General features: G+C 42.9%; 1 protein-coding gene across 6 annotated transcripts in view; it reads left to right on the top strand.

Annotated features, from left to right (window-relative positions):
- MEGF10 (multiple EGF like domains 10) overlaps positions 1-24,658 on the top strand; it is a 343,784-nt gene that overhangs the window by 296,787 nt on the left and 22,339 nt on the right. For all 6 annotated transcript variants that reach the window (XM_044228414.1, XM_044228404.1, XM_044228423.1 and 3 more), the window contains 5 exons: positions 6,210-6,384; positions 7,596-7,716; positions 8,451-8,614; positions 10,673-10,775; positions 24,193-24,339. In XM_044228414.1, coding sequence (XP_044084349.1) covers positions 6,210-6,384; positions 7,596-7,716; positions 8,451-8,614; positions 10,673-10,775; positions 24,193-24,339 — 710 coding nt within the window. The remainder of the gene's footprint in view (positions 1-6,209; positions 6,385-7,595; positions 7,717-8,450; positions 8,615-10,672; positions 10,776-24,192; positions 24,340-24,658) is intronic.

Here is a 24,658-nt window from a genome sequence, read left to right as displayed (position 1 = left end):
AATACCTTTCCACCCCCTTTCTTCCTCTCCATCCCCCAAGGACCAGATACATATCACTTAGAATTCTGGGCCTCATTTGCAGACTGCTGGAAAAGTTGGGTCTGACAAAAATGTGGTGCATTGTATAAAAGTTCAAATGTTACAAGAATTATTTAATTGCATTCAGCACAGCTCTTACTTCATTTATGCTTCTAAAAGGTAAACTTGTGGCCCTGTCAATTCTCAAATGCACAAAAGTTAAATGTAAACAGAAGCCTGTGGTTGGTCTCTTCTTTAAACCATTGCTAGGAACAAAAAAAAAAAAAAAATGGACTTTGTACTTTGAGAGGTTTTGTGTGTGTGTGTGTGTGTGTGTGTGTGTGTGCATGAGTGTGTGCATGGATGCATATGTGTGAGCCCATGTGTGCATGCTTGGAATACCTTTTACTGGGACATATCAAAGAAGTGCATTCTTAATGTATCTCAAGCAACTTTGCAAGCTGCTTTAATCAACTTTGGTTTTCTTCATTGGAACATATTAGCACTCTTTATGTGACAAGGTTAAGTAAACATTTGGGGAGTGAAAATGAATAATCTCTACAGGACTGTGTTTGTTTTTTTAACTCTCAAGTGTTTAAGGAGTTGGCAGGATTAGGGATAAGTCATGAGTTTGGCTACCTTTCCTGCAGTGTTTAAGGCTTGTCTCAGCAAAAGGTAAGCCTCGTGTAGTGACAGCTAAGAACTTCTTAATATCAAAGTGCTGTTTCATTGTACAATCCTGACATCAAATAGATTAATAAACCTACAGAAGGGAGCTGTGTTATGAGAAGCATTGAGGACACAGAGAGAATGTGGGTTTTGTTAGAATTGGGTATCATGTTCAATAGTGGCAAGGTCCCAGTGGATAGTCACTTGACTGACATCAATACCCTGATATATTTGACATAGGTCACATGTACCTAAGCATGTATGCTTTACCAAAGAAGTATGGGAAATTATTTGGCAATCACATGGATCAAAGGAAAACTAAAATCTGTCCAATAATGTATAACAAATAATCAGATTAAAAACAATTAACCTAGGAAGTGCTTGCCTGAAAGCTAGTTTTAAAAAGTAGCTTTTGTAAATAAATAAATAAAATTTAAAAATCAAAAAATAAAAATTAGCTTTTGCAGATTTCTCTTAAAACTAGTTCAGTATTGATGAAATAAATGACTCTGTCTTATTGAATTCATAATTGAAGCCATCCCCTTGGTTCTTGTACCTTAAAGTACCCTAAACTTAAATGTGAAATTCCTAGAAACACAAGATTCCTTTGAACCTAAAGGCATAGAACCTTTGTATTTTTCTTAAAGATTTTATCTATTTATTTGATAGAGACAGAGATCACAAGTAGGCAGAGGGGCAGGCAGAGAAAGAGTGGGGGAAGCAGGCTCCCTGCTGAGCAGGACCCTGAGATCATGACCCAAGCCAAAGGCAGAACCTTAACCCACCGACCCACCCAGGTGCCCTGAGTCTTTGTATTAATTGGAAATCCAGCTTGTTCATTTCACCATTTAATCAAGCAAGTGGAACTTGCTATTATGTAATTCGTGATGTGTATTTACTATAAAACTTTTCATTTTAATGACTGAGATAACTTACACAATGCAGACTATTTATATTGTCTTTAGGTAAATATTCAGTTACATGCATGTACATATTGACAGATAATGCAACCACATATCTGGGTTTGTGGTTTGTATCTGTTAGCTTTTGCTGCATTAAAACAAAACCAAACAAACACCGCAGACAGTGGTATAAGTTGATTATTTATTAGCAGTTGGTTTTTTGCTTGACTGTTAGAGCTAGGCTCAGCTTGGTGGTTCTTCTGCTTTCCTCCCTGTATTCAGCTGGTGGACCAGCTAGAGGTAGAGGGGTTCTAGAATTCCTCTCACTTGTCTAGCATCTGGCCGGTCGTGATGGGCACCTGAGCCACATGTCTTTAGCAGCTAGCATGTTAGTTAGCCTGGGCTTCTTTTTAGGATGACTGGCTCTCAAAAGCAGCAAGAGACAGAGCAAAATGCCAACATGCAAACACGTTTCAAGCCTTTGGCTATGTTGTGTTTGCTATCATCCCTGGGGATGAAACAGGTCACACAACCAGCTATGGTTTCAAAACACTCCACCTTCTGATAGGAGGAGTTGCCAAGAATTTGGAGCCATTTTTACTTTTACAATCTATCCTAAGGTTGAAATGAATTTAAGTATAATTATAAGTGACCCTCATGTTTTTGATCATAGTATTACTATTGACCCTAAAGACTTTCACTGTGACCTATACTTTTCAGCCAAAAACTAACTCTTAGAATGGAAATGGTTTTGAACAACAAAATAAAATCAGAGATTTATTAAGATTCCACATGGGAGATGTACAGTAGCTCTTGTTAATAAGGACATTTAATAGCTGTGGGCAATCAGGATGTGCCTATTTGCAAATGCCACATAATTGTCATTACATTTGAGCATTAATAACACCTAAGGAAATGAACAAAAGGAAGTTCGATGACTCATTCTATTTTAGCCAATACTGTATTAGACTCATGTGATAATTTAACTCTTAAACTGAAAAACTGACCTGAATGTTTATATCTAGTTGTATATGTGTACAAAGTGATAGGTATTCCTATGTGTATATAATCCTATTTTCATATACACAGAGCAATCTGTTCTTTAGAAAGAAAATGAGTAGGAGTGTGTTACCCTTCAACCTCCAATCCGCCTCTAACATCAACACGTAAATCTCATTACCAATTAAGCTGCCTGCAAGAGAACCCATCAAATGCTTCCAAAGTGCTCTGGCTTCCTATATCTAATTACAAATTGCAGAATACTAATTTCAGTGCCAATCAATCAGAGAACCAGTGTGCTGCACTAATCCTCACTGGGGGGTGTTGAATATCAATCTCTGTGTCTGCCTGTAGCTTAGTCAATTCCCCTATCTCCGGATTGTCTGTTTTGTTTAACATTTGTGTCTACACCGGGAATAGGATTTTCTCCTTTTTAATGTAAAGTAATATTTTCTACTAAAAGATGTCCTTTTTTTTTTTTAATAGTATGTCAAAGTAAGGCAAACTACTTTAACCAATCCACGCTTAAAATATTTCATTTCCCAGGGCACCTGGGTGGCTCAGTGGGTTAAGCCTCTGCTTTCGGCTCCAGTCATTATCTCAGGGTCTCCTAGGATGGAGCCCCCACATCGAGCTCCCTGCTCAGCATGGAGCCTGCTTCTCTCCTCTTTCTCTGCCTGCCTCTCTGCCTACTTGTGATCTCACTCTCTGTCAAATAAATAAATAAATTCTTAAAAAAAATTTCTTTTCCCTTTCTCAAATGTAGGACCTTCCTGAAGTAAATTTAGATTTGTCTCTGCTTTTTCACAATACAGGCTTTTATTGGTCCTGCTGACCCATTGCTCAATGCTAAGTCCTACATTTTCGCCATTCTTTTTCATATCTAGCCTTCCTAGCAGGCTGCGACAGAGCTTCCTTTCTCTTTGGTGTAAAAACAAATCAATAAATCTAGGTCCGGGTTTGATTCCGTTACTACCTGTGTTGGGCTTTGAATAAATTACTCTTTCTAGGTCGCTCTTGCCTGATTTATAAAGTGGGCTGATACCCAACAACTGGAAGTGTTGTGAGAATTAAATGAAATAATGTGCACACGGATTCCTGAGCATGACATTGACACATACTCAGGGCTCGGTCAACGCTTGCTGCTTGCACGTGTGTTGACTTATGGTAGCACCAGAAGAGTCACGTCAGTGAGTATGCCTTGTAATTCAGAGTGGTTCCCCTTTGGCCACAACTCTGACATTTTAAAAACGAATTCTAGGGCGAATCTTGCCTTTCTATGCAGATGTACCGATTATCATTCAGAGTGGCTGGGTGACTCAGGGAGGTAAGCAGATCCATGTGGGAAAGCAAGACTTCAGAGTCCGAACCTTCTGTACCTCAACTGCCGTTTTCCGTCACGCATTCACTGTTTGCTGTGTGCCCACTGCAGGCTGGGGACAGGTCAGGTAACATGCCAAATTCTTGCCTTCACAGAACTCGAGGTCTAGAATGGAAGTAAGACATGGGTAAAATGCCCAGGTGAAGAATGGGGAAGCAATCTTCTAGATGTATGGGATAGCTCACGTGATACCCTTATATTGGCAACACTCAGTTCTTTTCCCAAGTAAAAGAAATCCATTGCTGTTGAGCATGGTAATAAAGAGAGACTAATGACTAGAGGACAGGTTGGGAAGCAGGCAGTGGCCAGGTAACAATGGTCTGTGGGCTGCATTTAGGGCAACTTGATGTCTAGGGTCACAGGGACTCTTTGAATTAGGGGCTGTAGTCCTAAAAACTCTCTCTTCCCTCTTTAAAATGTCCTGGTTTAGACAACAAATAACACAGTCACTATAGCTGTGTTAGACAGCACAGATTTTATTCCCATTGCAGTGGGGAGTTTTTGAAGATATTTAATGAGAATGATAGGAGAGCATCTACTTTTTAGGTGACAAGGCTTGAGTGAGTGCAGAGGCTGCAAGACAGAAGGCCAGCCTGGTTTCCCAGCCTCGGTGTCGGGTAGTGTGGTGATGGTGTGGACCGAGACATGGCGGTGGAGGCCAGCTCTTTATCCCTCAGGTCCTAGGGATAAAGAGGATATGGGAAATGAGGGAGGAGTTCCCAGGAATAACTGAGGTTTCTGGTTTAAACAGCTGAGTGGTTGATGGTACCACTGCTCCAGTGGGCTGACTGAGAGTAAACACGGAGGAACAAAGGACCAGAAGAACTAAGACATGGTATTTGACAGGCCTAAGTTTGAGATGAAGGCCCCCAGTGTTTGCTCAAGGATTGGGAGCAAACGAGTAGATCTGAGTAGGTCTAAGGAGATCCAAGACAAACCCTTGCCTTTCAAATCAAAACCTTTTTTCTTTTTTAGGATTTTATTTATTTTTTTGAGAGAGCCTGAAAGAGAGAGCATGAGCAGGGAAAGGGCAGAGGGAGAGGGAGAGAGAGAAGCAGACTCCCCGCTGAGCAGGAAGCCCAGCATTAGGCTTGATCCCAGGACCCTGGGATCATGACCAGAGCTGATAGCAGACACTTCACCAACTGAGCCACCCAGGTGTCCCTCAAATCCAAATCTTCTATACCCAAGAAACCATGTTAAATATGGAGTGGTACTTGGGTATTTCTTCACAGCGTGTTCCCTGAATAACGCTTGTGCCGAATGCCTCATCTTTTTCCTGTGGGCGCTTAGTTGCAGCAGAGGAACAAGCCATCCTCCCCACAGGGGTGTGGCAGAGACCAGCCCCTGACAGACTAGGACTTCAGGCCTCAGGGGCTGTGTGCTTTCACTGAGGTACCCAGGCAGTGGGAGAGCTGTTGTGCCATCTCAGCCTCCTCCTCTCCCCCAAATCATTCTCTCTAAGACTGAAAATCCATGGATTGTCTCTGGATGAGAGTCCCTTACCAAAGTTCCAGATGAGGCAGTGGATTCTGCTGTGGGCTGTAGTTACCAGGAAGGGTTTATCTCCACCAGGGGTGGAAGAGACGGTCTTTCACAGCCTTCCGATTGTGAACAGAGCCAGTTTGATTGTTGAGATGTTCCTGTGGTGAGAAGCACATGTGTTTTGCGTGCCACAGAGTGTCCTATTGTGTCAGCCTCACTAAGGCGTGCCTCCCAGCGCAGCTGATGTATCCGTTTGCTCCAGAGTGACAGCTGGCCGCCTGGCCAGTCCCTGCGGCAGCTGCCTCAGGTAGAGACAGCTGCTCTGCCAGCAGGTATGGAGAACAGAAACAGGCAAGGAAGGTCCGCTGCTTTTGGAGTTCCTTGGACATAAAACCCCGGTTCAGCACTTCGGTGTCGTGCACTGGACAGCGTCGTTCTTTAAACCCTCTCATCTAGGGGACCTATGGCTGAATTAGTGTTTCAACTTATAAAGATTATAATGAGTTTCAGACAAAAGGAAGCCATTGTAATAGTCTTCCGGTTAGAGCATGATGCCGATTTCACGCCGCATTTCTGTGGTACCAGTCGGGTTTCAGCCAATTAATTAAATCATAGCAAGCCTGGGAACGAAGTTTAAATTATTGTGCATGGAATTACCCACCCATTCATTGCTCATGGCTGAAGCAACATTTGCATGGGCCCTGGGTGTCATGTTCACCCGGGAGTGACTTTCTCCTTTCATCCGTGTCTCTCAGCTGTCACCCCATGTCTGGAGAGTGTGCCTGCAAGCCGGGCTGGTCAGGACTCTACTGCAATGAGACGTGTTCTCCGGGATTCTTCGGGGAAGCTTGCCAGCAGATCTGCAACTGCCAAAATGGGGCTGACTGTGACAGTGTGACCGGGAAGTGCACCTGTGCCCCGGGATTCAAAGTGAGTGGTTCTGGAGGAAGGCGACACGGGGTACGATGAGGAGCGTTATGACACTGTGTACCATATAGGACCTTTCCTCAAGTACAGGGAATATGCTAAGATCTGTCACATCATTACCTAGAAAGAGAATGAAAAGCACTAATAAGAAACATAAGGAAATACCTTATTGCCTGTGCACCCACCGAGCAGAATTTTACCTTAGTTTCTAGGATTCCTGAACTACAGATTAGGAATTTTTGTTTTAAAGGAATATGGGGGGAAAAAATCAAGGAAAATGGGTTAGTCTTGATTATTTTCTCTCCTTTGAAAGAGGACAGGATTAACCAATAAAGATATTGATAATTATTCCAGAGTGTGAAATGAGGGGTGAGTAGGTAATAAAGACTTAGAGTTGAGGGGATCTTTTACAGGTTTTTCTAACCTATATCACTATTCTTTGGTGGAGCCCTTCATTTAGCCTGTGTTAAGTCTCTTCTGTTTTTCTTTTTATTTATTTTTAAAGATTTTACCTATTTATTTGAGAGGGAGAAAAAGAGAGAGCATGAGCAGGGGGGAGGGGCAGAGAGGGAAGCAGACTCCCCGCTGAGCAGGGAGCCCAAGGCAGGGTTGATCCCAGGACCCTGGGATCATGACCTGAGCTGGAGGCAGATGCTTAACCAACTGAGCCACCCCAGCACCCCAAGTCTCTTCTGTTTTTAAAGAAGATGACCTCCAGCCATCCACTTCTATGTTTTAGGCTTATTGTCAGATAATAAATTGAATCATGCTGTAGGTGGTATGTGTTCTGTTGCTTTGCCTCACCCACTAATCATTTTACATATTCAAAGAAGGCTAGGAAGCATTGCAATTTAATCTATAGTTTATATGTATGCTTATTTATTTATTGGCTGTAATTGATAGTTTATTGTTCTGTATCTGCTTGTCTGAGCAAGGACAAGGGTTTTTTGTATTTGCTAGGAGGAGAAGCTCATGAAAACAGCAGGCTTTTTTGAGTCCCATTTAATACAGAATCCTAAACAGGCCAGCTAGCATTGCCCTTGAATCTTTAAAATTTGTATGCTGGGGACATTTAACAATTAAAAAAAAAAATACAAGTGTTAAAATTAGACAGGGAATATAATTAGCAGCGCCAAGATGTATTTTTGTTTGTTTGTGTTGGCCTTATTTCATGCAGTAAAATTGCATGCCTTTTCCTCTCTGTGCCTGTCTAGGGCATTGACTGCTCTATCCCATGCCCACTGGGAACCTATGGAATAAACTGTTCCTCTCTCTGTGGCTGTAAGAACGATGCTTTCTGCTCACCTGTAGATGGGTCTTGTACTTGCAAGGCAGGTAAGTGGGTGAATGAGTCTTTTCTCTGCTCTTCATTCTGTTACCTTCTAAAGTCACAGGGAAGAAACCTCCTATAGGGTTCTAGCTCCATCGGTGCCAATGTTCAGCGTCTAATCAGCCAGCCCCTCATCCAGGGTGGGTTCTCCTACATTTGTGAGCCAAGGAAAGGAACTCATGTAGGATCTCCGAAGTTGCTGCCAGCTCCCAAAGTCTGGGAGTCTGTGGGCTTTGGGTTAAAGTGAGCAAGCAGACATATAGCCATGTCCCGAAATTGGCCTGGAGTCGCACCAAGAAATGCAGCCAAGCGCCAATTTTAGGCAAAGAGCAAAATGTGTCTATCTCTAGTTGCTGCAACAGGCAGGGTCCTGGAAATTCATGTCCATGGTCCACTGGGTTTGCTTTAAAGGTAGGGTTGCTCTTTCAAACACATGCCTTCCTTTAGCCTCCCATATAGATATTTCACTTTCCTGAGCAGAGCAACACTCAGCATTCTGCATGGCTTGTCGCCACACCTTAGAGGTGCCCCTGCTCCCTGTCTTATCCCAGTAGCCCAGTGGTGCCTCTTGCTCCTGGCACCTTTGATTGATCATACATATAGCACAGATGGATTCTGGGTACTTGGGTCGTTGCTGATGGAGGCGCCTCTCGGCAGCGCCTCTGCTCTCTGTGCTGGGCCTGGGGGCCCTGATGTGCACCATTGTTTCCTCCACGCTCTGGCGTTCTTGTTGCTGCAGGCTGGCACGGTGTGGACTGCTCCATCAGCTGTCCCAGCGGCACTTGGGGCTTTAGCTGTAACCTGACCTGCCAGTGCCTCAACGGGGGAGCCTGCAACACCCAAGATGGGACCTGCACGTGTGCACCTGGTTGGCGTGGGGAGAAGTGTGAGCTCCCTTGCCAGGTATGACAGAGCCAGTGCCCCAGCTGGGAAGGCATGGGGCGGTTGCTGAGCGCAGAATGTCTGCTCACTTCTGCAATGTCCCCAGTGTCAGGCATGCATGTGTGAACCCAACAAAACCCTCAGAAGAACTGAGGTCTTTGAAGTCAAATCGGACATAAGATCAGAAGAGGGATAGACAAGGAAATTGGTTAGGTAGCTCTACGAGAAGCCCTCCCTACTTTCCCTTCATCTCTGCCTGGTTCTCCGCCGCCCCCCCCACCACCGCCGTTCCTATAGCCTCATGTCTCTGTGGCAGCCAGTCAACCACCCAGCCGTCTGCCTGTCAACTTTCCAAATATTGTATCTCCATTATCATGGAAACCCTTCCGTCTCAGGGCGGGAAAGTGGCGGAGGATTGAAAGGGGGTGGTGACCAGTGTCGCAGAAATGCTTATTGAGGTGGTGAGAGGTTTAGAAACGGCCGTCTGTTAACCACAAATGCATCTCAAGTCACAAGAATCTCCAAAGATTTCCCTCGTTCTATGCTGGCTCCATTCCCCTGACCTACTTTGGAGGCAGGCGTCACTGTAAATCTCATACCCTGTCCCACTGCAGGCAGACAGAGGCTGCAAGTGGGACACATGTTCTGTGGTAACGAGCTGATTTCCCTTTCTTCCTCTGAAGCCCGCGGCCTGTTTCTTGCCCTCTTTTCCATGAGTCTTTCTTCCTATCTCACTTCTTTCCCCCTAAGGCATTAAGCGTTAGCTCAGCGATGGGCATTCTCGCCCCCAGGAGAGATGGAGAGATGACACTGTGACCCTCAGAACTGGGCCCCTTGTGGTGGGAGCAATTTTCCCCTGGGCTTCCACTTCATCAAGTACAACCCATTTCCCAGCTAGAGAGGATTCCCCCCCGCTGGGCTCTCATGTGCCCTCCAAACCCCTGGGAAAGAGTTCAGTTAGCTTTGCTGCCTCTCATCCACCAGTGAACAAATTATCAGTGCTCTGTGACAGGCTTGAAGAGCACCTTTCACTCACAATCTGATGGTAGGTAAACCGAAGCACCTGGCACAATCTTGCCCCGTGTGTGTGTGTGTAAGATGCTTTAGAAAATTCATTGAAGTCTGCTGCTGGTTTAAGTGGCTCATATGGTGGCAAAGCCCCAGCAAACAATAGTGGAGCCTAATTTTTTTTATTTTAAAATTTTTTTAGTTGTAGTAAATTGTAGTGAAATGATGGTGCTCTCAGATACCCACCACCTGTTTTATGCTGGTTTTCAGCATCATTGCCCTGGGTATCTATGTTCCGCCTGAAGGTTTATACTGTCCTCTCTCAGTTTGTCAGGACCTGGCATGAAAGGGCAGTGTTGCTAAGTGCAGAGCTTTCCATTCCTTTCCCACAAACTAAACGATTACATGCATGAAGGGTGTCGACTCTGCTGGACCGAAACGGATGGGCACCTGAAAACACTCAGGCCTGGGGACAGACCGGGGGGGGAGTGCGTGCCAGCAAATACTCCAGTGTTCCTTGGGATCTCCAATCAGAATACTCACGTCCTTGACACTTCCTCATGGAAAGGAGGGTATTGACTGGGGAAAGCAACAGAAGATTTCACTTCTCCTAATGGTTCTTCGTATCGCATTGGAAGTTTGCAGAAATGAACTTCAATTAGCGCTATGATTTTCTTTTAATTTTAGAGCTTAATGAGTAGCGTGCCCTACAAGGAACGTGTTATAAAAGTCTTCAGGAGCAAAAGACTATTTCGTTATGAGCAGTGACTTATGATAAGACACAAAAGATTCTCTTAATTAAGGAGCATGTTTACATATATTTGCATGTGTGCATATCAGTTGGTTCACCATTCATAGGACCAACTGTTACCTTAGACATCAATTACAGTCTGAATGATTTTAAAGCACCATTGCCTGCATTTGGGGAAAGACAGAGATGGCAAGAGGGGATTATAATGTGTGTTGCTGAGAGGTGCTTGGGAGAGGAGGGTCCTGGATCTGAGGTGGCTGACTGAGGTCCCTATCATCTCACTGTGGGTTTCCATGACCTTGTCGCTGTCTTCCACACAGGATGGCACGTATGGGCTGAACTGTGCAGAACGCTGTGACTGTAGCCATGCAGATGGCTGTCACTCCACGACAGGCCACTGCCGCTGCCTCCCCGGATGGTCAGGTGAGCCAGGGACCACTGCTTGACGTGGGAAACGTGCCACCTTATACCAAGTGCTGTTCCTTGCTGCTTTAGAGAAGCACACACAGGTCACCTTTTCAGGGAAGAAGAAATGATAAAACCTCCAGTGAAAATGGTCACATTTTTACCCAAGAGATATCAGCATGAGACCTAATTCAGTAACTGGGGATGTGTGAATGGCTTGAAGGGCCTAGCAAGGTTTCTGTGACATTTTGGAGCACTGACGAACGAATGATGAAAAGAAACCATAAGAACATAACTAAGTTCATCTTGGTGAGGCAAAAATATTCAGTATTAATATTAATATGGTTAATATGCCATCTTAAAATATTCATTGCTAGACAGGAAAGTTTTAAAACTTTCTTTTTCTTATAATAATACTTAGGTCATAAAAATTCACAGTATGATCGAGTATCAATTTTGTAGCCACAAGGTGGAGGTTTCTTTTTATTTATAGGGCTTTACGTTTCCAGCTAGGAAGTTTATCAGACTAGAAAATGAACCCTGTTTTTGCTCACAATAAACAGACTCGGGAGAAGGCACTGAATGCTCAGGCAAATTGGGGTCCTGCTTTTTTGTTTCTTTCATGAAGTCAAGCCTATCTTAAAAAATAAAAACAAAACCTTACAAAATGAGTGGAATTTTAAATGCTTATTTAGAAAAATTACAAATGGAAATGCATCAAGAAAGTTATTGAACTTGGGGATGAGTATACTGGGTCTATTTATGAGCGATTTCTTCTGAAAGTAAGAGAAAATGTTGGCTGCTAATATGCCAATTGAGAGTCAAGTACTGTGAAACTTGGGTGCGTGTTATAGGTGGTTAAATGAACCCAAACTCCGTTTTAAGATTCTCATTCCTAGTCATTTGTGTATGTGTGTGTTTGGTTGTGTATTTGTATTTGTTTTTCTTATATCTAAATATATGTGTATCTATATTCAGAAAAAAGAGGGAGATTTGTAGGAAACAACTATTTCCATACTGATGGTGCTTCCCTATCTTCCAAAATGGTTTTTTGACTTACCTTTTTTTTTGTTTTGTTTTTGCTTTTTTTTTGTTTTTATTTTGACATGTCTTCTAAAAGAGAAACTGGTAGTAACAAGCCAAGTGTCCTCTGTAGTGATGGTTCATGTTTTGAGAAGATGGGTGTTTCAGAGGAGAATCTTATGCCTCCATGCCAGAAATGGGACATTTAGGAAATTATGGAGTCAGGGTGATCTTACCTCTTAGCAAAAAAGCATGAAAATAAGAACAGAGAAATAAAAATAAGTAATGTTTATCGAAGGATTACGGCAGGCTTGCAACAACTCTGTGAGATAGAAAATATCATTCTGTCCTTTTTGCAGATGAAAAAACTGAGGCACAGAGAAGTTGAGTGTCGATCAAGTCCCCAGGGTCAGTAAATGGGAGAGACAGGATTTGCACTAATGCCCTCCCACTGCATCTCCAGCTCCTGTCATGAGTGCACAGACTGTGTGCAGACTTCTTCCAAAATGTGCTGAGGGAAAGGACAGTTAGGCTGAGATTAATTCTGAGCATGAATGAGGACTTCTGAGAATTATATGAGAGGAGTGTGTTGATAAGTGCTGATAAACTGCAACCTCTTCATGTATGTGCACATGTGTATATGTGTATGTTTATATGTGTCTATACATACCTAGGGAAAGAGAGAGAGAGTATATATGCATATGTTTATAAATATGCATTTATATATAAAGAGACAGAGAGGCAGAGGCAGAGAGAGAGAGGAAGATATACCATAGAATCCACCTATTTGTATAATGCTGTGGTTTTGAGTATAGTCAAAGAATTGTACAACCATCATCACTATCATTTTTAGAAGACTTTCATCACCTCATAAATAAATTCCAGTTGTACTTATTAGCAGTTATTCTCCATTTACCCCCAACTCACTACTAGGCATACTCCCCTGCCCCAACCTAAGCAACCATTAATTTACTTTCTGTCTCTATAGATTTGCCTATTCTGATACTGTATAGATTCATGCAATATGTGGTCTTTGGCTACTGGCTTCCTTCTCTTGGCTTGTTTTCAAGGTTCATTCCTACTGGAGCATTTATCAGTGCTTTATTCCTTTTGACCGCTGACTAATATTCCATGGTATAGGTAGACCACATTTTATTTGCACGTTCATCAGTTAATAGGCATTTAAGTTGTTTCCACTTAATGGCTATTTTGAAAAATCCTGTTAAGGGCATTCACGTACAAAGTTTTGTGTGGATGTGTAAGTTTGGAATATAAACTAGGGGTGGAATTGCTGGGTTGTGTGATAACTCCAAGTTTAATCTTTTAATGAATTGCTACACTGTTCCCCCAAACAGTTGCACGGTTTTCCACTCCCACCAGTAATGTGTGAGGTTTCTGTCTCCTCACCCAAAATTTTTATTATCTGTTTTTTTTATTCTGGCCATTCAAGTGGTGTGAACTGTTATTGCATTGAGTTTTTGATTTGCATTCCCCTTTTTTTTTTTTGTCTTAGATGATTTTTTTTCCAATTTATTTATTTTCAGAAAAACAGTATTCATTATTTTTTCACCACACCCAGTGCTCCATGCAAGCTGTGCCCTCTATAATACCCACCACCTGGTACCCCAACCTCCTACCCCCCCACCACTTCAAACCCCTCAGATTGTTTTTCAGAGTCCATAGTCTCTCATGGTTCATCTCCCCTTCCAATTTACCCAAAAGCACATACCCTCCCCAATGTCCATAACCCCACCCCCCTTCTCCCAACCCCCCTCCCCCCAGCAACCCACAGTTTGTTTCGTGAGATTAAGAGTCACTTATGGTTTGTCTCCCTCCCTATCCCATCTTGTTCCATGCATTCCCCTATTAAAGGATGATGTTGAACGTCTACTGTATTTAGTTCAGCCATCTGTATATCTTTTTCAGCCATCTGTATTTCTGCTATCTACTCAGACACTTTGCTCATTTTTTAATTGGGTCACTGTATTTTTATAATTGACTTGGAGTATTTCTTTATGTATTTTATATGTATGTTCCTTATCAGATATATGATTTGCAAATATTTTCTCCCATTCTGTATATTACTTTTTTCACTCTCTTCATGAGTCTGTTTCCACAGAATAAGTTTTTATTTTGATGGAGTTCAGTTTATCTGTTTTTTTCTTTTGCTGCTAATGTTTTTGGTGTCAAATCTAAGAAACCGTTGGCTAGTCCAAGGTCACAAAGATTTATACCTGTGTATTCTTCTAAGCATTTTATAGTTTTAGATTTTACATTTAGGTCTTTGATCCATTTTTTTTATTCTTTTAAAAATATTTTATTTATTTATTTATTTAGAGATAGCATTTTGCATTTGGTTTTATATATGGTGTGAGATAAGTGTCCAACTTCATTCTTCCACATGCTGATTACCATTTGTTCCAGCATTATGTCCTGAGAAAATCATTCATCAACCTCCCCGCCCATCACCTGTATTGTCTTGATACCCTTGCAAAAAATCAACTGACCACATGTGTGAGTGTGTTTATGTCTGGACTCTCACTTCTGCTCCTCTGATATGTATCCTTATGCCAGTACCATTCTGTTTTGATTACTATAGCTTTATAGAAAGTTTTGAAATATGGGGAGTGTGAGTCCTTCAATTTGGTCTTCTTTTTCAAGATTGTTTGGGCCATCCCGGGTCCCTTGAATTTCTATATGAATTTTAGGGTGAACATATCAATTCCTGTGAAGAAGCAAGGTGGATTTAATGAGGAATGAGTCTATAGATCAATATGGGGATTACTGCTAACTTGGCAATACATGTCTTCAGATCCTTGAACAGAAAATGTCATCAGTGACCTCGTTGTCAGTGTCTCTCAGTCCTTTGGAATTTGTTGAGATCTGCTTTGGCTTCTGACAGGAGTAAGCTGAGATGAACTGTCATGTGCTTGATTTCCTGTGTCTGAGAGCTACCTGGGTAAGAAGACCAAGGCCAGGGTAATGGACTTTATTTCCTGTCAATGGAAGTTACCCATAGACACAAGGACTCTTCTGCCCTCCAGTTTCTCCTTGACCTGCAAAAGTTAAGATAATTCTGACCTCACAGTGTGAGATTCCACCTCCCCATGTTTCCATGTGGCTCTCAGTTACTAAATGTTAAAACTGCATCACACTAAGAGTAAACCAGATTTTGTGACTTCCTTAGCATGCTTGAACTCCTCAAATAAAATGACCAGTACTAAGTTCTCCATCATCACAATGAAGTGAAGGCATTTTGAACCCCCTGGCAAATTCAGAACTTTTCTAACAGAGAAGTCCTATCATTTGTTTTGGACCACACTCTACCAAATCTCCTTTTGTTTTATGAATACAGAGGAAATGTGAGGTGTTCCTGAACACACCAGTCACTGCTCAAGTATCTACCTGCTTTGATGATTTAGAGCCAGACTGTGAAAGGCATACTTGTGTCTACATGAGAAAAGCAGGAGATATGATTTGGCCTGAAGCCAGCCAGAAAATGTGTTTGTTGCATTCCACAGTCTGGGTCGTGGGGTAAGACAAATTACCCCATCTGGCCTTAGACCTATGGAGCTCCTGCGGGAATGCAGTGACTTTGTCACACAGCATAATCTTGTAATACTCTGTCCATCTGTGACTGGTCTGCTTCTCCAAAGGGGAAGACACTCTGCTGCTTCAAGCTGTTCTTTACTTATCAGCCCCATGTCTCTTTGCTTCATGGCCCCATTGTCTCATTTTTCTGGAGGCTGTTGATCTCTGAGGGTCTAAGACCACCCCAAGAAATTTTTAAAGAGAAATCATTCCCCACATTCACAGTACCACTAGGTATATGCAAACGTACATCAAGGAGAAGAAGGTTATGAACATTCCCAAAACCCTCCACCAGCTGGACCAAGAACTGGTTCATTTTCCCAAGAGGAAAGAAGAGGGGACCCTGTGTTATTTACATAGAGCGCCATTTCATTGTCAACACTGGATAGACTCATAATTGTTCATCAACAATTATGAGGAATTTGAGGAAGTACCTCAGAAGAATCTTTCTCCACATAAAGAAAGCCTTGGCTTTGCATTTGGATACCAGATGCCAGGACGGATAAATAGCATGAGTCTGGGGAAGTCAATGATTCCATTTCCTCTCCTCCCTGTTGCTGAGAGTGCTGTAGCTGAAATGTGCGGTATCACGGGACAGGGTAATAACGTTGGGGGTAACAAGTGAGGACAGGGTAATAACGTTGGGGGTAACAAGTGAGCTTTTGGTGTAGTCTAACAACAAGAGTCTAACGGGGCTCTTCCCCTGACAAATCAATAAGAAGGCACAGAGTCACCAACAATGCAAGATCATGGAGGACAGTGTGGCGGGGGATGCTCAGCAGACCTCTGTTTTTAGAGCCAGAGATAAGGGTGGGGAGAGCTTTATTCCTCTTTACAAAGAAAATGACACACCTCGGGCACCTGGGTGGCTCAGTTGGTTAATCAACTGCCTTCGGCTCAGGTCATGATCCTGGAGTCCCAGGATTGAGTCCTACCTTGGGCCCCCCGCTCCACAGAAAGTCTGCTTCTTCCTCTGACCTTCTCCCCTCTCATGCTTTCTCTCACTCAAATGGATAAATAGAATCTTTGAAAAGAAAACGACATACCTCAACTGAGGAAATCATCTGCTAACCTGATACACTAAGGAACTCAGCTTGCTTTCTCACCGCAGGGCTCATCCACCACTCCTCCTGACTTGACCGTGTTTTCTGACATTGGACTATCTTTCTTTCCGAAAGGAACTGAGACTCTACTCTATTTCTATCATCGACCGTTCCATTTTACCTGGTTCTAAATCAGGTTTTCAAAAGGTACTGCCATACAGATTACCCAAAGCAAAAGTTGCCTCTGATATCCCAGTTACTATTTCCAAAAGAAATGTACCATTAAAAAAAGACAGGCACTTTTATTATATATAGTTATTTAAAACCTTACTATATAGCTATTTTTAGCCATTCGACTTTTTTATCAAAAAGAGGCAGATTGCAGTTGAAAAAAATGGGCAGGAAAATGAAACACCGTCCAAAATATAGGCTGCGTCCTGGGCGCCTTCTCCCACACCCCTCCCCACGTACATATGAGCCCACACGTGCATGTACGCAGGCACACACACGCACACACATGCACACTGCTATAAAATGAGACTGGCTTTTCAAAATGATTATTCTAAAGTCCTGGATGTCAATGAAATGTAGTTAGTTTTGTGTGTGTGTGTGTGTGTGTGTGAATGTGTATTTCCAGAGTAGTGAGGTAATATGCTTTATAAATATTTTCCCAAAATAGTAGAAACATGCTGATGTTTTTTCTTCCTTTCTGCCTTGACTTCAGCCAACCAGAACACCTCTTCACTGGGCGTGAGAGCTAATCAAGATTTTATTCCAGCTGTGTGGGGACATAGGTCATCTCCAGCCTGGTTCCCAGCCCTGGCTAAGATCACTCTCACCTGGGAATATTTTTAACTTGTGTGTTCCCCGTCCCCACCTCACACCTACTGAATGACAACCTGAAGAGTGAGTGAGGAAGGGGATGGAGCCATTGCCAGCCCATAAAGCACCTTGTGTACAGATTTGGAGAAGATTTGGAAATCTTTCAGGTTGCACTTCTTGGCAGGTCAAGGGCAAGCTGGATTTCGTCTTCCCTTTGCTCTGCGGCCCAGGGCTCTTGTGCAGTGTACAGCCTGCACAACTTTACATGGTGGCCTCATTTGTCATTTCAAAAGCTGCACTGGTGACCTGTGCATGGACATAGCTACCAGTCTGTAGACTGGCCTCTGCTATGCCTTTTTACTCTCACTGTTGAAGAGGTGGAGGGGTCCCGGGGAGAATTTCTGTGACAGAAGCCTTGTAACCAGTGGCAGAAGGCTTAGGATACACTGATACCAGGGTTGGGGAGTGGGGAGTTAAATGCTAAAGTAAGAGAAAAGAGATTAGGATACCAAATCAACCTCTAGTAATGGTGGGAAAAGGAGAGGAACTAGCAACCATGGATGAGGGTAGCAGGGGCCAGAAGAATAGCAGGAGGGGTGGGGTGATTCCCTGAGTCTGGCCAAGAGGAGTGTGTTAGAAGGAGGAAAGTTTCTGAGAAGAGCCCAGCTTTTCTTTTCTTTTCTTTTTTTAAGAATTTATTTATTTATTTATTTGACAGAGAAAGATCACAAGTAGGCAGAGAGGCAGACAGAGAGAGAGGGGAGGAAGCAGGGTCTCTACTGAGCAGACAACCCAGTGTGGGGCTTGATCCCAGGACCTTGAGATCATGACCCGAGCTGAAGGCACAGGCTTAACCAACTGAGCCATCCAGGCACCCTGAACCCAGCTTTTTGGCTCTTCCCAGCAAGCACAGCTAGGCCTATAATGGTCCCAGCCCCTCTCCCAAAGGATGGCCCCCTCTGTGCATTTCCCCAAATACTCCAAGTAGGACCAGGTGAACAAGTGAACTGCTACCATAGGTACTGATCTGTCCCAAAGGGATCTCTCATGTGACTTAATAACACCTGAGTTGTTATGGTAAGGGGGGAAACTACCTTTCATTTTGCAGTAACATAAAAGTCCAAATTCAGGCGCAAATGAGCTTCAATTAACATGCATGCACCCAATCAACCAGGGTATTGAAGGGTGGACAGCATTCATGCAAAAGCCCTTGTAGGTCTGTCTATGTGATTTTGTGGGGAGGGAGTTCAGCAAAAGCAGAATGTGGGGTCCCTGAGGTGACGGTGGAGGAAGGGACTTGTGTTCTGAAAAGAAAGGCTGCAGAAACAGCCAAAGCTCCCCGAGTTCCCCATCTGTCTAGCAGTCTGTCCTGTTTGCTTTTATCCGGGGGTCCAGGGTGAGGCAGGTCATGCTTTCTGGTGCTTTTGTCTTGCAGCGGCAAATGCAAACATCAATGCTTTCTAGGACTTTTCAAGTTGTTTTTTTCAACTTGGTCATCCCTAGAAAGCAGATCCTTTTTTTTTTTTTTTAAATCCATCTTTAAAATTCATGCATCCAAATAGAAAAATTTAGCAAGCTTTTGTCGAGTGTCTCCCGGGTTGTGCACAGCCACAGTGCTGGGTTGTACCGGGAACACGAGGGGAAAACACTGCCAGCCCCCAGCCTGCAGAAGCTCACGTCCTCTCTGGCCGACCCTGCATGGGCACCGGTGGAGACGCCTATGAATAATGTCTCTACGCCAACAGTAAGTGGCCGCTTTGTTAGCAAGAGGATTACGAAAGCAGAAAAAGTCTTATGACTCTATACTGTGGTTCTTCTCTTCTATAATCATCAAGCCCAATGATTATTAACAAATCTCTCCCTTCGTTCTAATACGTATTTCATAGCTTGTTGCTCAGGAACCAGACACTGAATTGAAATCATGTCCTTCGTTCACTAATGCCCCCAAAGGTTGCAGTGCTGGCAGAAGGAATATGAACAATTAGCAAGATGAGGAGTTTGGGTTCTATCTCTGAGAGGGAGAAGTACTGACACCCCAGATTATTTCTTTTACCGCATTCATGCGATCACAAATGCTTAGTGAATGCTGGTTTCACACTGAGGCTGCCGGCATAATGCATCAGGCATGAAATGCACGAACATTTCTTTAGAGCTGCTTAGCTGAAGTTTATCACGATCATTCAGCCATTGCCTAGCAACTTGGGAAGGCTATCAAAGAGCTCTTTGTCCTTGGTCCTGGCAAAAACAGTCCCTCACAGATCGCCTTATCAGCGTTAGAACGTTTATCAGGAAAAAAATGCTTCCATTGAACCAGAGATTTCTGCAAATTTAAAGATACCCCTTTCCCGTTTTGTCCCCTCTTCCAAATACCTTAGGGAGTTGCTTCATGAAGTAATTCCTATTAGAGCCTTTATCTGTTCTTTAGTAAACCTTCCGAAAGAATTTCTTCAAGGTGCCTCCATAATTTTTCTGCTTTGTAATCTGGGCTAACATTAAAAAACACAGACCACAGACCCGAGCTCATGAAGGTCTGTCTTCTCCAAAATCAGCAAGGCAGACACTTCCACCCCCTCAGATGGGAAAGGTCACCGTTTCAGGCACACAAAATAGAAATACGCTGGGTTTCTTGGTTTGCCTTTGCTTCTCATCACTTCTTTCGGGAAAGAGAATTATATCGTTGCTCCATCCACTTGGAAAATGGTTCTGAATATCATGGTGGAAAGAGGGACTCTGCTTATTGATGCATTCAACAAATCTATAACACCATTTTTAATAATATCTTTAACACTGTAGGGAGCAAAATCCCCATCTCGCTTTCAGGGAGCTGCCAGAATTCATTCATTGCCCTCTGTGGAATATGGGGTGGGGGATAGGTACAGATATTTCATCTCCATTTTCTCTTATGTTTCTCTGGAATTTATCTTCCCTGGATTCCAACTGCCAATGACTTAGTTTAAGACCTTGTCATGTATATCTTTTTTTTTTTTTTTTTAAACCTGTGTGACCTACAACAGCCACCTGATACAAGCCTTCTCTCTTCCAGGCTCATCCTCCTCATACTGTCTTCTGCCCTCCTGCCAACCACAAATTTAATTATGTGCTTCTCCTACTTAATTGTCTATTTCATCCCTGTCACCCCCAAGGGGGAAGTTCACACAAGCATGGCTGTCTTGGCTTTCTCTGCATGACGTGAACTGGCTTCCCAGAGACCTTCCCATTCTTTCCAACCCCAGTTTTGGCTGTCCTCAACTTTGGGTACTTCCTTGGACTTTAGGGTCTTGTACACACCATTCCATCAGCTTGGAACCCTTGTCCACCTTCACAAGCTATTTCCTTTTCTGATTGTGATCCCCAGACAGAGTTATTATAAGCACCCCAGATGGTGCTTATTCTGGGGCCATTGTCATTCTACAGCTGGAGATTTTTCTTAGAGAACCTATTACCAGTAAGCCAATAGCTTACTGGACCCCTTGAATGTTGATTAAGTTGAATTATTTTTTCTGTCTTTGATTAAAAAAGGAAACATAAAAATGTCTTGGAGAACACCAGCCAAGTTTGCAAAGACTGAGGGGAAATCGATGGAAATAATTTAGGATTAACACACACACTAAAAAAAGATGGTTAATGCAAACTCAGAATTCCCTATCCTGAAAAAAAAATTTACTGCAGGAATACCTTTACACAGAAGTCACATCAGTAGCCGTATACCAGTGTAACCTAGAGAAGCACTTACCCACTTACCTCCACTGTGAGCCTCACTGCTTGATAGGTATTTCACAATTAGAGATTTATTTCTTAGGCTCCTTACATGTATATTCCCTTAAAATATAAGTATTCTCTGGAGAAGGTAACAATTCAACAATAATCAATTTATCTTTTCTTGACTATAAGATGAAGGGAAAGATAACAGGAGGGCACAGAGCTCTGAAGAGGATGAGTAACAAAGGGAGGAAATGGGACAGCAAGAGGAAAAAATGCAGCTTCAAATATACAAAGTCTACAAAGAGATTAAGCATTAATATCTGAAAAATGATGATTTATTTTTACCAATGGTAGAGGAGAAAGAAAAGGGATTGAGTTTTTTTAAATTTTTTTTAATTTATTTTCAGCATAACAGTATTCATTGTTTTTGTACCACACCCAGTGCTCCATGCAATCTGTGCCCTCTATAATATCCACCACCTGGTACCCCAACCTCCCACCCCCCACCCCTTCAAAACCCTCGGATTGTTTTTCAGAGTCCATAGTCTCTCATGGTTCACCTCCCCTTTTTTAAAGATTTTATTTATTTACTTGACAGATAGAGATCACAAGTAGGCAGAGAGTCAGGCAGAGAGAGAGGAGGAAGCAGGCTCCCTGCTGAGCAGAGAGCCCGACGTGGGGCTCCATCCTAGGACCCTGGGATCATGACCCGAGCCAAAGGCAGAGGCTTTAACCCACTGAGCCACCTAGGCGCCCCAAGGGATTGATTTTTAGGGGAAGTTGATAATAGAATTATTATAATTTACTTTTTAAGGAAAGACTTATTTGCAATCCTGAAATAAAGATTTTTAAAAAGTGAGCTAGGTTCTGTTGAAATATGCTTATACGTTCGGAGACAGAAGATTTGACAGATGATCTCTAGAATTCCCTGTGATTCTCTGGAAATGAAATCATGGGTAAATCATGTGAAACAAGCGTATCATTGTAATGGATCTCTTTGCTATATCGTGGGCCCTGTTGCTCTATGAAAATTACCTCGATAAAGTTGATTATGACAGATGGTTATGTTATCCAGCTGGACAAACCTATTAGGGAAGACAAGTCAGATATGAAATAAAGGATCACTTTATTCAGATTTGCCAATCTGCCCTGGAGTCATTTTCTCTTAACATGCTCTGATTGAGAATGTGCTAAGTCATATATAAATTATGATAATCTATAATGTAAAAAAGTGGCAGATAATTTTGACCCGAAGTGTGCTCCATTCCAGCTTCACTGCATTTGTTGGATATGAAGGAGAGATTTGGCAAGAAGCTGATGAACCAAATCGCTGTGAATGGCTAAATCCCCCCCTTCCTCAAGCTCCCACCCCACAAAAATGTGCCAGAAATGAGGACTCATTTTCAGGATGATTTTCAGATTAACTCAGCTTCCGCATCTCAAAAATCCTAACTGGGATTTGCATGAGTGGCTCCAAACCCGAACGGTCAGGGTTGTCTGAGTATCTGTGAAGTGGGTATCCGCATCCTGGCTGCCATTAACTAGGAGTTCTGGATTATGGTCAGATCTTGGGACCTGAATTTGAACAGACTGAAGCCTGTAACAGGCTACCCTTGTTGATACCTCCTTCAGACTCACAAAACAAAATTTAGGTTTGCAGCCTCCTTTTGAAGTGGTTTATTCCTCAGTAGGTTTGATGCTTTGCCTCGTCAGCCAAAACACCAGATACAACCCTATAGCTGGTGAATCACATTTGGTAAGCAGAGCATTTGCATGTCATCCCACCTTAGCTTTTCAAAGAGGTTTTTAGGAAAATAAAAAAAGGTCACATGTTCGTGAAGTCAAGGGAAAAAAATCACAATGGGCCCAAATTCTGTATTTTATTCTATAGGAAACCCCGAAACCCTGGTCAGCTTATAACAGGTCTGATCTCCTTCAGCCCGCAGTGCAAGCTCAAATAATCATCTATTGTTGGGTCAAGCTAGACACAATGAGGTCTGTACGCTTTCGTGACTACTTAGCAGCCTTTACTAAGGGGGAGACTTTTGGAAGGAGAGAAACGGGAACCAAAGTGGAGTTATGTCTCGACAGAAACGACTGTGTACCAATTAGTCATGTTCACGTTGTGGTTTGGGGCTGCACCTGTTTTAAGGTTTGGGCCACAGAAGCAAAAACTGTAATACAAAACATGCCTTTCTCAGCTTCCTTGGTGCTGGGTATTAACAGCGTTCTGGAGTCCCGGAGTGTGTACGTGCTTGTTTTTCCTGTGTTTTCCCTTGGTCTCAAGCCAGCCGTCGCTGGTTCACTACTAATTATAACTCATTGCTTCTCAATGCAGAGAGCATGTCTTTGAATTGCGGAGAATTCTGACTTACAAGAAAGAGGTGCCTGTTGTATTTCAAAGACAAACATACCAAAAAGACTTCTATTTACCTCAAAAAAAAACAAAACAAAACAAAACCCAAACTGGTTTTATTTTTATTTTGGGGACTTTGGTACCCCCCCCTTGTTTTTTCTTTAGGCATTTGTTCATTCATGAGTAGAGTTTCTGTTCCCAGGGTGAGAGTTAAAAACCTACATATAGTATCCTATATATATATCCATATAGTATCCTAATAATCAATAACTTAGACAACAGCTATAAATAGCATCAGTTGTGATATTCTGCCTTTATCTGCCTGATGTAAGGTTAAATTTTTAAAGAGGAATTTAGTGGCACAGATGAGTGTATCTTTCCATCCTCCACAATGTATCATCAAAATGTTTTAAGATGGTGTCTGCTCCAGGGGGAAGGTTCTCTTTATGTAAAACAATTTAACCACTGTTTTACTTCTCTTTCTCTTTTTACGCTTTGTTCATTTCTGTAAAGATGAAGAATGGGGCAGGGGAGGAAGTTTTCAATGATAAAATATTTTTGATAAATTTTGCTTTTAATAGAACTCTTGGGCTTCCCATTTGTTCCCTCCTCCTTAAAGAGGAAAACCAGTATAACAAAGGTGTTTTATTCCTGCTCTTTTATGACTCCATAGAAAATCATTCTGGGATTATTTTAGTGTTATGGTGACACAATGAATGATTATGCAATATGATGATGTACGTAAGTGAATTTTAAACCCTACGCCTTGCCCGCTTATGGTTGCCTAGGATCGCTCAGCTTGGGGACCAGGACCATGCTCCTTGTCCTGGACTTTGCATCCCCGAGGCACCTGTCCTCCCTGCCTCTCACTCAGCCTCGCTTGTGTGCGTTGTTTCAGGTGTCCACTGTGACAGCGTGTGTGCTGCGGGGCGCTGGGGCCCCAACTGCTCTCTGCCTTGCTACTGTAAAAATGGAGCTTCGTGCTCCCCAGACGACGGCATCTGTGAGTGTGCGCCGGGGTTCCGAGGCACCACTTGTCAGAGAAGTAAGTGTCTCATGAGGGGCGATGTCCGCCTTCCCTTGTTAGTCCCCAGGAGTTGCGGCTCCTGTCCTCTCAGCGCATGGTGCCTTCGTGTTTCAGTCGAGGGGAGGGAGAGGAGAGATACTCTGTCTCCCTGCTTCTCAAAGGGCTGTCCTTGATAGCACTCCCCAAGAGCTTTATTCTTTCCAGCCTTCAGGATGAGCCTAACAGATGGGGCTAGAGCCATTCCTTCTCAGTAATGATTTCAATGCCTCATTGGCATTATCATCGGGATACGTCTCTCGATCCTGCCTTAAATCTTACAAATGGTGTTCCAGAAATC

The sequence above is a fragment of the Neovison vison genome, chromosome 1, assembly GCF_020171115.1.
Source record: "Neovison vison isolate M4711 chromosome 1, ASM_NN_V1, whole genome shotgun sequence".
NCBI lineage: Eukaryota > Metazoa > Chordata > Mammalia > Carnivora > Mustelidae > Neogale > Neogale vison.
This window is presented reverse-complemented; position numbering and strand designations above follow the sequence as displayed.